At 32.2% G+C, this 14,077-nt stretch overlaps 1 protein-coding gene across 1 annotated transcript in view; it reads left to right on the forward strand.

Annotated features, from left to right (window-relative positions):
- LOC129218541 (fibroblast growth factor receptor-like 1) overlaps positions 1-14,077 on the forward strand; it is a 98,489-nt gene that overhangs the window by 67,043 nt on the left and 17,369 nt on the right. The window contains exon 5 of the mRNA XM_054852838.1: positions 7,905-7,982. Within this exon, the coding sequence (XP_054708813.1) occupies positions 7,905-7,982 (78 nt within the window). The remainder of the gene's footprint in view (positions 1-7,904; positions 7,983-14,077) is intronic.

Here is a 14,077-nt window from a genome sequence, read left to right on the forward strand (position 1 = left end):
AGAACCAATACATTAGCTTTCCGATTATGCGAGTGCATAAGGGACAATCAGCTGTGAAGATGAAAATTCACATGATTACTCAATCGTTTAGATTGTATTTCATGATTGCCCGGCCGTTTTTTTTTTTTTTAACATTACTAAAGCTCTTGAAAACTCATTGACGCATTCTGCCGCGGACAGGTAAAAGGCAGTAACTGAAAAAGTTTCATTTTTCATTTTTTTGAATTTTTGTCATCTATTGTACGTTAGCTTTAGCGTATAAGCTTGCTTATTTCGTTTCCGCTGAAAAAAAAAAAAAAAGAGAAGCCCCCTAATTTCAACATTTCCTGTTCGTGTTGAATCTAAAACGCGTTTCTTCAAATATCTAGAGTCCTCGTTTCTGAAGATACTGCCGTTTACCAGCCCTCCTAGATTGGAAGTTAAAAATGTTAAAAGTTATAGCTGCTGCGTTAGTGTCACTGCAATATGTTAGCAAAGATTAAAGAGCATTTACGTAATGATAGTATAACTATGACTAACGTAATGATAGTATAACTATGAGAAATAAATCGATATTAACCTCACACAAGCGAGTTCCATTTCCAGGCTGCCAGTCACTTCGTCGTCAATTAATTATTCATTTCATTTTTCTTTCTGCATCTGCTGGAAACCCGAAGAGCTGAAATCCTTTCTTGTGTGGAGCTGTTTCTACAATTAACAGCCGAACAACCACCCATTTGACTCAATTTAACATATGCTAAAGAAATGTAAACATCAGTTGTAATGCTATCGCTGCGGAGCACTGGATCAAGTGTGCTCCAAAATGGCGGATGCGTCAGCTCCTCCGCTATAGGGACCTTAGGCTACGTCAGCCTTGTTAGAAAATAGGTGCCCTTCCTTTGGGGGGGGGGGGGAGGCAGAGTTGTGTAACTTTTGTAATTTTTTTGTGGTATGGGGGCCTGGTAACCTAACTGCCAAGGGCAAAACCTTGGCTCGCAGCGGCCTTGTAGTTTGGTGTATAATGTAAAGAAACTGAAATGATAATGGCTTGCGAAGCAACTGTCTTTCAAATTAGGCATCGTGCCATCGTCTGAAGGGAGAATAATCCGCTTTTAATTCCAGGATGTAGTTAATTCTAAAGCCCACTTATATGTCCACAGAATGCTAAATTTTTTCTATTCAAAACTTATGTACGGTTTAAGAGGACCGGATTCAATTATCATTTTTTCTTCTAAGCCCGAATCTTAAATAGCACGAACAATCCGGAGTAGAGTACATTTTGACGAGTCGCAATGCTCAACGTCCGGAAGAGTTTTGGAGATTATACAATGGAAACTATTCTGCATAGTGTTGTCAGGATAAAAGAAATTCCGGATACCTGAAACTAAGAAGTTTTGATTAATTGAAAAAGTACTAACATTCTTAATATTTTATGCTCATTTATTCATACTAAACACAGACGCAAAAGAGAAGAATCGCGTACTATTTTCTACAGCACTGAAGAAGTCACTGCAAAAAAAAAAAAAAAAAAAAAAAATGATGCTGTAGAAGCGTTTTATATGAGCACACATGTTAAATGGGTTCAAACAAAAGATGTTTGTGAGCCATTCTTTAGAAAGTATGAGAGTTGACTTTCATTGCACTTGTTTTCCTTTCTGCATTTCCTCATTTTTTTTAGCATTACAAACCTTCTCCTACAAATTTTTAAAGCATTAGATTTGTTGTACCAAAGATATTAGTACACCAATACGTTTTATGTCAGTGAATTATGTTCATTGTTCTATCCCTTACAAATAAATGTTAAAAAAAAACTTTCAGGGTAACAAAAAAGCAGGTTGTATGCATATATCCAATATTTTTGTTACTAAATGAGTAGTGTTACTCCTTTTCAAATATTTTTATCAATAACAATTTAAGAATTAACTTTTAAAATTAAGAATTAACTTTTAAAATTAAGAATTAACTTTTAAAATTAAGAATTAACTTTTAAAATTAAGAATTAACTTTTAAAATTAAGAATTAACTTTTAAATTTAAATTATACTTTTTACATTATCATATTCATTTATGAACTGTCTACCAGAAACGTAATTTCACCATTTTCTTTTCAAGACTGTCGTTTATTTTTAATAAACGACATGACAGACTGTTTTTTTATTTTTAATAAAAGAGTCTGTTTGATACTCTGTTCTAAAAAAAAAGACCCTCAGAAAAAAATGTGAGCAAGAACCATGTACGAAGGTCTTTCTTAAAATAATTTTCGTCTTGAATTTCACAAAAATGCTTTATTTCAAACAAAAACGTACCAACTTTTGGCTTTTTCACTTCTAACATTTAAATTTTGATCTCGGAGTGAAATCAATTTCAAGAAACCGTCCTAGTAAAAATCGATGCCCAGCAACTTCGGGAAGTTCTCTGCAGCCTGCTACACCTCCTTATTGTTCCGCTGAGCAAAGAAGTTTTCTCGCATGCTTTTAAAATAAATTTCGCGTTGCGCCAAATGTCGGTAACTGCATGGTAAAGCCAAAAATTTGTTTCTTTAAAGCTTTTCTGTGATGAAGCAAGAAATTTACTTTTGGAACCATCCTTAGTAATTTGACATAGTGGTTGCGTAAATGAACAAATGATTACAAGGTTCGAGGACAGAAACCTTAATTGGCTAATAGCCAGAAAAAATCTTAATTGCAGTAGGTTTTGAAGTCATTTCATGCTTGCTATACAAGCCGACACTCTGTGGGAAAAGGAATCGATTTAGCTGTCGATGCTCTCTAGCAGGCCCGTGTCCAGATTTTCATAAAGGGAGGGGTTTTAATCTTACCTGGGGGGGGGGGGGATTCAATCCCTCACAACCTTTAGTTTTACCACAAATTGTCGATCCCAGTATGGCGTTTATGCACCTGTAAGTATTGCTGTACCTCCCTCCCTTCTTCCCCTAGAAGAATAATTCTGCCTGCTCAAGTGACCAAAGTATCCTTCATTTTACAGGTTCACTTTTATCAAACCTTGTTTGTTTCTTTTTAATTAAATCTGTTAACTATGCGGTTTATTGCAACAAGTATTAAAAACTCTCCACGAATTCTTTTTATGTAAAAGAATGCATATCAGATTTTATGTTCTGAAATACTGCTTAGAATGAGCCTATTGTAGATGCAAATTACATTACTAAACACAATTACTAATACATCTTCACAGCTGCAACACATGCCAAATTCATCGTTACCTCCTTACAATAAGCATTATTAATGCTTTGTATTGGTAGATAATTCAACGGTTCTACCACCACAGTTTTTCCAAAATATTATTTCAGCCGGCAAAGCTTTAACAGTTGTAAATTGCATAACATTTGAATGTTATGCAAAATTTTTTAAGTTATAAAAGAAGAAAGAAATGCAAGCATTTAGGTCCAACTTAGTTGAATTAGAGGAAAAAAAATACAGTATTACTGAGTTAAAATTACAGAAAAACTTCAGAGAGAAGGGGGGGGGGAGCATTAAACGCAGGCTTTCACATTAAAGTTAATTTAAGTCAATTGTTTTCTTCATTTGACATACTTTTTTTTTTCAATGGGAGGGGTTTAACCCCTAAAACCCTCCCCTTGGACACGGCTCTGCCTCTAGTAGTACAGTGTTTGCTAAAAGTCGCGACTGTTCTCAATATTTCAGCAGCAACAATAGTTTGATAGTCAACACCAACTACAACATTTGAAGCCTTGATTTTTTCTTGAAGTTTAAAATGCTTTCGCAAAGAAAAAGGGGGCTATTTATATCTTCATAGCAGATATATGCAATGTGTTTTGCAATTTGTGCTTTAAAACTCCTTGTTTTTTATTTATTTATTTTTTCATTTAGTGTCTGCATAAAGGTAGATGTTTATTACTTACAGAAAAATATTGCGTTTTGTTTGTTTACTTGCATTTGCATTAAATTGTTTGGAAATGGTGTTTTCAGTCTTCCTTTTTTTTTTGCTCTCACCTATTGAATTATCGTGGAATTCATTTGCATAAAAGCTCGTACAGATAAATTCTTGGTGGAATCCTCTTGGTGGACGTATAGTAGGGGAATATGGGGCAAAGTGAAATAGCGGGGCAAATATTTACTCTGCTTTTTGCGCCACCTGCCTAGCAATATTTTAACTATGTAGTAACACATGTAGTCTATTCCAGTCAAAAAAAAAAAAAAAAAAAAAAAAACTCTGAAAATCAAAGAATATGATGATACAAGCAATTTAAAAAAAAATGATACTCATATTGTAATATTTGTTGTAAGTCAAAAATTATTTTTGTTATAATTAAATGCTAAAGTTATTGTTATTAATGTTTTAAATATTAATTGAGACCTACTAATATACGGTGCAGTACCTATTCGTTTAATATTAAGTTTATTTGTATTTCAAATGCTTTGTACAATGTACAGTTAGTCAAGTGCATGCGGGGCAAAGTACATAGGACAAAGTGAAATATAGTCTATTTCAGTTACTTATTCAATCTTTTATAAAATAATTTACGTATTGGTTAATTAGTTGCTCCATTCACATTCTTTAATTTAAAAATTCCCTTACTTGTTCATGCGTTCACTTGTTTTCTTCCTCGTTCGCTATTTTATTCATTCATCTAATTTGTCTCATCTATTAACTTATTTATATATTTTCTTATTTGTTTATTGTTTCATTTTTTTCATTTCTTCATTCAACCTTTTTTTACTCATTTATTCTATCAAAATTATCTTTCATAATCGAATAGAAAATATTTTATTAGAAAAATATTTCATTTTTCACTTTGCCACATGGAAGAAAAGGGAAAAATTTCCACATTTTTTTAAAGGTTCAAATTTAGTGTCAAAAATAACAAATAATGCTTAAGTACAAGTTTTATTGTAATATATAGTGTTCTTTCTTTATGAATCGCCTTTTTCAAAACAAATTTCCAATTTGTTCGTTATGAAAAAAGTAAGTGAACTTAACCATTTCATTTTGCCTCACATTCTCCTAAATAGCTTTTCCTATTTTTCCCCAATACATATATTGCCCTGGTGAAAAATAAAATGTAGCTATTGGTCTTCGATAAGATGCGACATTTATGCGTTTTATTTTCTCACCTTTTCAGTAAAAAAAAGTTAGTATTTACTATAGTCAATCGTAAAAGCCCATTTATTTTTGGTTTTCATATCTCCGAGGAAGTTCTATATTTTGCCCCATTGAGCTTGCTAGTCTGACGTATTTCAATGAATTAGACCCGAAAGTCACTTCTGCCCGTAGTTGAATCTAGAATGAAGGGCTGTGGTTTGTTATGTATTTACAAAAGGGCATCTGCGGTCAACTCTAAGGATTGATAGTATAAATATTTGTTCAAAGTTTTGTTTTTTCATTGGCGTGATGAGGTCTTAAATAAGTTTTGTGGTTCGTATCGAAGGAAAAAACTGTTGTAAAATCAGGTGATCCTGGCACGATGACTAGACGAGCGTAAAAAGTAGGGGAATGTGGGGTAAAGTGAAATGGTGAAATATGTGCTCTTCTTTTAGCGCCACTTATCTAGTAACATTTCAATTATGTAGTAACACATGTAGTCTATTCCAGTCAAGAAAAAACAATACCTCTGAGAATCATAGAATTTGATAATACAAGCAATTTTCAGAAATTGATACTCATATTGAAATATTTTGTTTTGCGTCAAAAAATATTTTTGGTATTATTAATTGATAAAGTTCTTGTTATTATCATTTGAAATATTAATTGAGGTCTCTTAATATTCGCTGCAGTATTTATTTAGTAAATACTAAGCTTATTTGTATTTCAAATATTTTGTACATGTGTTAGAATTGTATTGGGAAATGATTGTTTTTACAATGTATATTTTACGTTGAATATTAAAAAACACGTGTGGTTTTGCTTTAAAAATGTCAGTCAGTGTATGAAATTGCCCATACACTGGTACTCGGAAACAATTTTTAAGTCTAATAAATAAATCTTTTTTATCAAATTATTGATCAAAAATTATAGTGGATACTGTGAATTATAAAATACTTAATGGTTTCACACAAAATGAAACGGTAATTTTACAATATATACGGGTCTACGTTAGAAAAAGCTTGCGAAACGATGTAATTGATCAAGTCTTTTTATAAATGATATATTGAAGAGAGTATATTTTTACATACTTTTAAAAATGCATACTTATAAAATAGTTCCATTTTAAAACAGTGTGGTGCGCTATTAACATGTTTCTCAAGAAATTTTAATTGGCGATTAAAAAAATTTATTTTTAATGCGTACATCCCAACCGGGGTTGCGGAAAATGTTTCAAAAAGTGCAAGTCTGCGATCTAAATAGTTTGTGAGAACAAGTAATTGACGAATGCGTGAATCTCCCCGCCGAACGGTCCACGTGGAGGAAATAATTCAAATGAGATACTAGTGTTCTCAGTATTTGCATGCAATGGCGTAACTAGTTCTTGTTTTTAATGAGACAAAGTTCTAAAAATGGGCGACTTGTGGCAGTAGCTCATTAAAAGACACAGTCAGATTTTGCTCAAGGCTAAAGGAAACATTTTGTCAGAATTGTTTGCTTGGGAGATTAGGATTGTTAATTGATTAGTTGAATAAATTTTCAAGTTGAGCATCAAATTTTTCATTGTATAGGGCATAATGGTAAAATGCGCAATATAAATATTATAAAACGTCGTTCAGAATGGAAAATGTCTAATTCAAGTATTTAATCAGTTTGTCAGTCATTTCCATATTTTGAACATGGCAACATATATGAGGCCCCTAGTTTCAAAACCGGATACTTGCAAAAAATTCGATTTTCTTTTTTTTTTGTTAATCTTGTAGAGAATCATAAGGCCTATTTGCCTGCTCAATATTAGGTTCAAAAACCGCTTCTTTCCCCCTTGAAATGGGGCGGGAAGGTCTGCCTCAGTTTCAAAACCGGACTTTTTACAAGTTGAGCGTTTGTCCGCTCCTACAAGTATCCGGTTTTGAAACTAGGGGCGCCTCATATGTTACACAACAGTTCTTTGCAACTGTTTACCCTTAGAGTATTCATTTTTGACAAGACTATTATAAAGCGATTATAACAGAATTTTGATTCGAAAGCTGTAATACTGTTTAAAATTTGTATCGTATTAAAACACCAGTTGAACTCAACGTAAATAAAAGGAAATAAAGTACAGTTTTGAATTTCATGATTTTAAAAAGACTTTTTTAAGTACCGACTGACTTAACCGGCGCTCCACTTGTGTGAGGTAAAGCCCTAGATTGTGCTTAAGTAGCGACACGTCCGCCATCTTGGGGCCAAACGATGCTTTCTTCTATGTCTGTTATGGTGAAGTAGCGTGTTTTGCTACTTGAATGTGGTGTTTCTTGATTGCGGATTAACATGGAGTTAATAAGAAACTCCAATCAAGAAGCAAAACACGCTACTTCACCATAGCAAACATAGAAGAAAGCATCGTTTGGTCCCAAGATGGCGGCCGTGTTTCTACTTAAGCTACGATTTAGGGCTTTAGGGTTATATTTCAAAGTTGGCGCATTTGACGGTATTATGTGTTATAGAACAGCCAAGTAGCTTAAGGAAATTTTTACAAATAAGAATTATTAGCAGCTTTTGTTGAGTTATTTTTATATATTCGAAGTTAGGGTGTATTAGAAATTCATCATAAACGATAAATTAACATAAGGTCGTAAAAAATTAGAGTACGAAACTGTGGTTTCATTTCTCGATCGTTTTCAAAAACTTGAAGGAGTTTCCGTTCCCATTGGTTGTTTGAAATCAGATGTCTAACTTGATCACAAAAGTAACATTTTAAGCATGTATAAAATACATTTATGCATTCATTTTGATTTTGAAACCAATGGACACAATGATGAGTAACCGTTTAGAAAGACTTTCTATTTTTCCTTCTTTAAGAAAATTGTATCTTGTCTTTTACAGGAACTGATGAAGATTACGAACAATACGGTGATAGTTGGGACGTGGAAGAAATGGATGACTCCAAAATTAATCTGCCCTGTAAGTAGGAATTTTTGATAATTTTAAAAACACGCTTAAACCCGAAATTAACTTTTTTTAAATGTATGGCACTCGGGGGTTTGCGATATTTAAGTTTCCTGGCATTAAAAAAAAAATCAATGTTTTGATTTTTTTAAAATCATGACTTAACTCAGTTAAATTTTCCCTCATTAAAATAAAGGAGAATAATTAAAAAATAGTTATAATTCAGTATAACTCATTAGGTAAATTTAAAAAGTAGCGTAAGCAAAAAATGCGCGTTACATATTTTATCATTACCTGCCAAATGGTAAACAAATTCAGGATTATGGTAAATGTTTGATTGAATGCGTTTATTTAATTCCAAAACAGAAGTTATTGTTGCCATTAATGATCATTTATCGCTGTATTTTATAAAATTAATGACAAATAATAAAATATAAGTCAAAAATAAAAATTATGTGAAAAACACTACATTAGGGTTTTCTCTGTATAAGAGCGCTGTATAGCATAAAATAATTATGCCATGGTGGAATTTACAATCAAGATATATCATTCTGCCCTCCCGTTCGTCAGTAAGCTTGGGATTTAGTAGATTTTGCTGTCTATTCATAAAGTTATATATATTTTTGCATGCAGGACTTTCGATGTAAAATTTACCGAATTAACATTGAAGGAAAAAATTCAAGTTGTTATAAGCATTAAAATTATGATTACTAGCTCAAAACTGAAACTAGCTCAATCTAAGCATATATGATTGCACCGAATCTATTTCAGGAAGCTGCGACACAAATGAAAAAGAAAAAAAAATTCTGCAAGGTAAACCGACACTACACTGTAAAAAAAATGGTGTAAGGTTACCAGCATTAATGGGTGTAACGTTACGCGAATTCTAAATTTTGTAGTATCATTGTTTTAAAAACTCGAACTTTTGGAGGAACCTTAAATTATGGTTTCAGTAGAATTCGAAGCACCTGCGTCAAGATCAGAATCAGCGCAAAGCAGGGGAATTCTTATTGCCGAAACGAAAACCAGCCTTTGTGGCCGAGCGGTAAAAGCCCTTGCTTTGCGACCGATTGACAAATAATATCGTCTGTGAGATTCACGTTGTGGGTTTGGACACCACTCACGTTATTTCCTTTCTTAGTGCAATAAAAATGTTTTGTTTGTATACTGAAATAAATAATTGGTGTAAATTGGCTGTGTAAAGCATAAACTTGATAAATATTGAATAAACGGATAATTAAAAACAAAAGCTGTAAAGAAAGGGTTTCTGGGATGATTTTTTATATTTTGTTATAACAAAATTTCAAGTATTGTAACCTACTAATTTATTTTTGTACTTTCAATTAAATACGTATAGAAAGAATCTATTACTTGATCATCTGGATAAAATAAACCACCGAACTTGAAGTATAAGTCTACTTACAATTAAAAATGAGTAGTACCCGTTCAAAAAAATCGGATGAAAGCTTAATTTTTGCTAATGTGTAATCTTTCAAGCAATTTCTCTGTAAGCATAAAGAAAATTCTGGTGTCTTACGCAGAAATGAGTGAGACGTTACGCTAAGTTAAATTACCATGGTGTAATCTTCCACAAGCGATGTGTAACTTTACACCAGTTATTTCAGCTAAGTTACACTAGAGTAATTGAGGCAGCTAAGCTGCCACCGATTTTATGGAGTAAGGCTACCCGAAACGCTTCACCCCAGTGCGGGTATTTTTGTACGATATTAGTAACTCCAATACATGAAGATGCATTTAAAATTAAATAATTTTAATGGACGGAAAAAAAAAGTAAAATTGGAAATGAAATAGGTTGTTTTCCATAAACGTTTCTTGTTAATATCTGGATAAAACTCTGGAAACTGCCTGCTTCTGGAGAACTACCTAAGTATGAAAACCTTTTAATCCAAAATCGGAACAGTTCGCCGGAAATTCCTGAAATTAGGTACCTGATATTGGAAGGAAGTAATTACACATGTGGTACAGCTAAGAGATACGAAAATGGTAAGACATTTATTTGTTCTGTGTTCCTTTAACATTAACGATCTTTAGCAAACGACCAGGAATTGATTTTTGCGGATTCACTTAGGATTTCCTTATTGAACTTTGCACATTTGTCCAGAGCATGAATCTGTTGATTATCGGCATACGCAACCTTCTCCATTCAATGCCACGCATTCGCAATGGTGTTAAAATTAAGGATGCGAACAAGACAATATAAAAGAGGAATTTTATTGTACACCAGATATACCATATTAAATCCTAATGGTTGATGTACATTCCCGCTACGGTGGTGCTTGCGGTAGTTAAAAGTATTTTTTTTCTTTGGCTACCTGATGTGTATTTCTATTTCACTGAGCTACTTAGAAATCTATAGCAAAGACTGGGTGGTTGAACCACATCACTCCTGTTTAGACCATCAAGACAAAAGCTCAAATATTATATTCTAAGTAGTGGTTGTAGGGCTAAACGCAAATAGCTTTGGAACAATTATCTTTTTATCGCAAAATGTGGGGATATTTTTTACATCTGTAAAGTCTATTGTTACGTTTTGGCAGTACTGTTAGCGGCAGTATGTTTTGATGACTTGAAGCATCAAGGTTAATGTATTCATGCGCATTGACTCGAGATAATCCTTGTCGAAACAAGGCTACTATTCACTCCCGATTTTTCCATAGCTCAGTAGTATATCTTGACTATTTCATGAAGAAAAAGGAAAGAGTTTCTTCTGTAGTATACTTCACATGCTATGCTAAGGGTTTTTAATGTTGTTACTGTTATCATAATCTTTCGTTGAGCTAATTTCTTTCTCATCTAAACGATTTATATATTTTACAAAATGATTTAAATTATGAACCGTTTAGTGTTGTTTGAAATGCACAAAGATCATTTCCAGCTATGTTGTTGTTCCATTATCAAAAGGAAAAACAAATCGTCTTTTTTGGGGTTCATTCCTTGAATTCTTTTCTGATCTAATGATTCTGTTTGGAATGTGCTACCGTGTGTGATTTTTTTTTTTTCAATCGTCTCCAAACGTTATTTGAAACACATTTTCTTCCATATTCGAGTCATTCTTTAAACACAGAACTGGTAATTATCGTTTTTTTAACGAAGATCAATAAAAGTTGATAATTTATTTTTTTTTCTGAATTTCATGCTGTTCAAGGAAGCATGTGTTATATTTAATAATTTTTAAGTATGACTGGAATTTTAAATTTAGTTAAGAAATAATTAAATATTTTATTCAAATCTATTTGAATTGAAACAAATATGTAAATATCGCCAGTCACCTAAATTATTATATTTAATAAAATAATATAGTTAATATTTCATAAAAAGATTGAGAAACGACTTATATGGCGATGGCGACACTATAAAGGTTCCACAAACTATTGTGGTAAAGGGAACGCTGCCGCCGACGGTTAGCGTTTAATGAACAACGCTTTTACTTCTAAGCGATGATTTTCCTCCTAAATGTACATGCATAACTGAAAATTATGAATGTCTTGTTGCATGAAATAATTCTTTAAGTGTTTCGTACATAAACAAAAATGAAATTTCCTATCAACACGTAAAAATACCCCAAATCCACCATATTTGCTACACAAAATGTCTCCCTACGCAATCTTTAATTCGGTTTGACGATTTAACGCAAAGAAATCAAAATTGTCCGCTTTTAAAACTCTGAATTGCGAAAGAAATTCATTGGCCTACAAACAGTAGAACGCTTTAATTTCTGATGGGAAGAAAAATGATTGATACGAGTAGATTAAAATTTCCTAAGCATTTCATGAACTGCTCTCTTCTTCTTTTCGGCCCCAAGTAAGTGGAAGAAATGAATGCTCACATAATTAGTAATGCAAACGTGATTTGATTGGTAATTGGCAATAACGAGAAGCAGTAAAGAGGAATAAAAAACGACAAACGATATCAATCATAATTATTAACTTTCATTATCGATAGGCTTGGCATTATCTGATGGTTATTGGACCGCAAAACATACATTGACTGGATTTTTTTCTAACTTGTGTAACATAGAAATCAATGGATTATACTTTCTCTAAATGATGTATAGCAATAAGAGTATTCATTTCTTTGGATCATCAGTTATTGGAATTTAGGCGGTAAACTAGTGGCATGTCAGAAATATTTATGGGTTGCTCTTTTTATAGCTTTTTTACCCTTTGCAATAGATTGTTTTTCTTGACTGAAACTTTCATCAGTTGAATGTTTTTCTCTTTTGGCTTTAGAATCGTTTAGGGATTATGTTTTATCATTTCCCGTTGATAAATGAACGATATTGGTCACTGATTTTCCTGATATTTTATCATTACTAGAATCACTGTACTTCAATATGTTTTGTATTTTCTTCGTTTATAGAATAATGTCTCTCAGACGCGAATCACAGCTTGATCGTTCCAACCTCTAAATCATTTCTCTTTCTCAATCATTTCATCTTAATTCATAATAAAGCCATCATCACCGCGGCTATTGCGATAACTCTATGTCAAGGATCCAAAAAGCATAGAAATACTGATGAGATCGAATTCAGTGTCCAATTAAATTGCAATAGGGTCATTTCACGTCAAATCGCCTAATGCTATGTGCCGATTTTATCCAATATTTATTATTATTTTTTGCATTTATAATATAAAAGCCCAAATTAATTGTTTTAGATTTTTCGAATGAAAATTACGTTTAGATTTTTTCAAAAAATCGATTTTTGATCATTTTTCGGAGTCTCCTTGTTGGTATGAGAATTTAGAAAAATCTTTCTAATTTCTTTATTTTTTTCCAACCAATTAAGTTGAATTTGGTATCAGTTTCAAGCTAATACTTATCTCTTTCAGTATGAATAACAGATAGTATTCTCTGAATTGTTGGGTGTTGCCACTCCTTATCTAAAGTCAGTTATTCTGTTTTTCAATTGGGAGGTTAAATAAGTCATATCTCCGGAGTACCAATTATGATCTGCATCATTTTTTTGTAGCATATTTTGATGATTTCTTGCTATGTAGAAAAAAATTTGAAGGGTGAATACCGGAAAATGTAGGTTATCTATTACTTTCAACCCCTTTTTAGCTTAATAAAGTCCAATACTTTTCAGAACCATTAATACTGGACTGTCAAAGGATAAAAGTTGATTTGCATTAATAGTTAATCGTTAAAAAGTTGTTCACTTTGGAAAAGAATTGTGCAAAAACCTAAAAACCTCCGTTTTAGACTTTACAAAAAAAAAAAAAAAAAAGAAAATATACTAAATATTAAGAATAATAATAAGACCAATAGTTAAAAAAAACATTTCTAATGCCATTATTTTGCAAATATTTCGACATTAAAAAAGAAATTACTATTTAAAAGTTTTATAGCATGAACTTGTTTGAATTACGTAATACCTGACAAGACGTAAAACAATGATCCTCCACACTTACAGTACTCGTGTAGCACAATTCTAGATTTCTCTGAAGAGGATTTTTTTTGCTGATTGAAGTATATTTTAAAATATCTTTGAAACTTAGTGACAAAAATTCTTATTTTCTTATCTTTTGGTGCAAAGGAAATATTCTCCATCTGCCATCTTTTTAAAGAGATCAAACAAAAAGGTATTGAAGGAAATTTTGCAAGTTGTTCTAGAATAAAGAAAAAAAAAGAGATAATTTTGAATTTGATTAAGAAATAGATTAAATTTTTTAATTAAATGCAGTGAGCAGAATAACCCCTTTCATTTAACATTTTATAATCGATTTAAGCTGTGTCGATTCACTTTCAAAGCATTAGAAGAACGATGTGTAATATGACCTACAAACTGCGTTGCTTGCATTATGTAAGGAATAAAAACAACTGCTTGTACTAGTACCAGGTACAAACCTGGTCATTTCTTAATTAAAGCGGCGAAATCATTATTAGTTCAAGAGGTTTCATTTAGTTTTGCAATGACTTCGTTGTTACCTAAATGATCTGATTCATACGCACTGCCTTAAAAATTGATTTATTATGACTAAAAAATTGAAAACGATTTCTATTCGTAAGAAGTATGTAATTTTTGTGCTTGGTACGAGTGCAAGCAATTGTTTAGGTTACGTAAATAATGCAAAAAATACTGTTGTACA

Source organism: Uloborus diversus, chromosome 3 (assembly GCF_026930045.1).
Source record: "Uloborus diversus isolate 005 chromosome 3, Udiv.v.3.1, whole genome shotgun sequence".
NCBI classification, from domain to species: Eukaryota; Metazoa; Arthropoda; class Arachnida; order Araneae; family Uloboridae; genus Uloborus; species Uloborus diversus.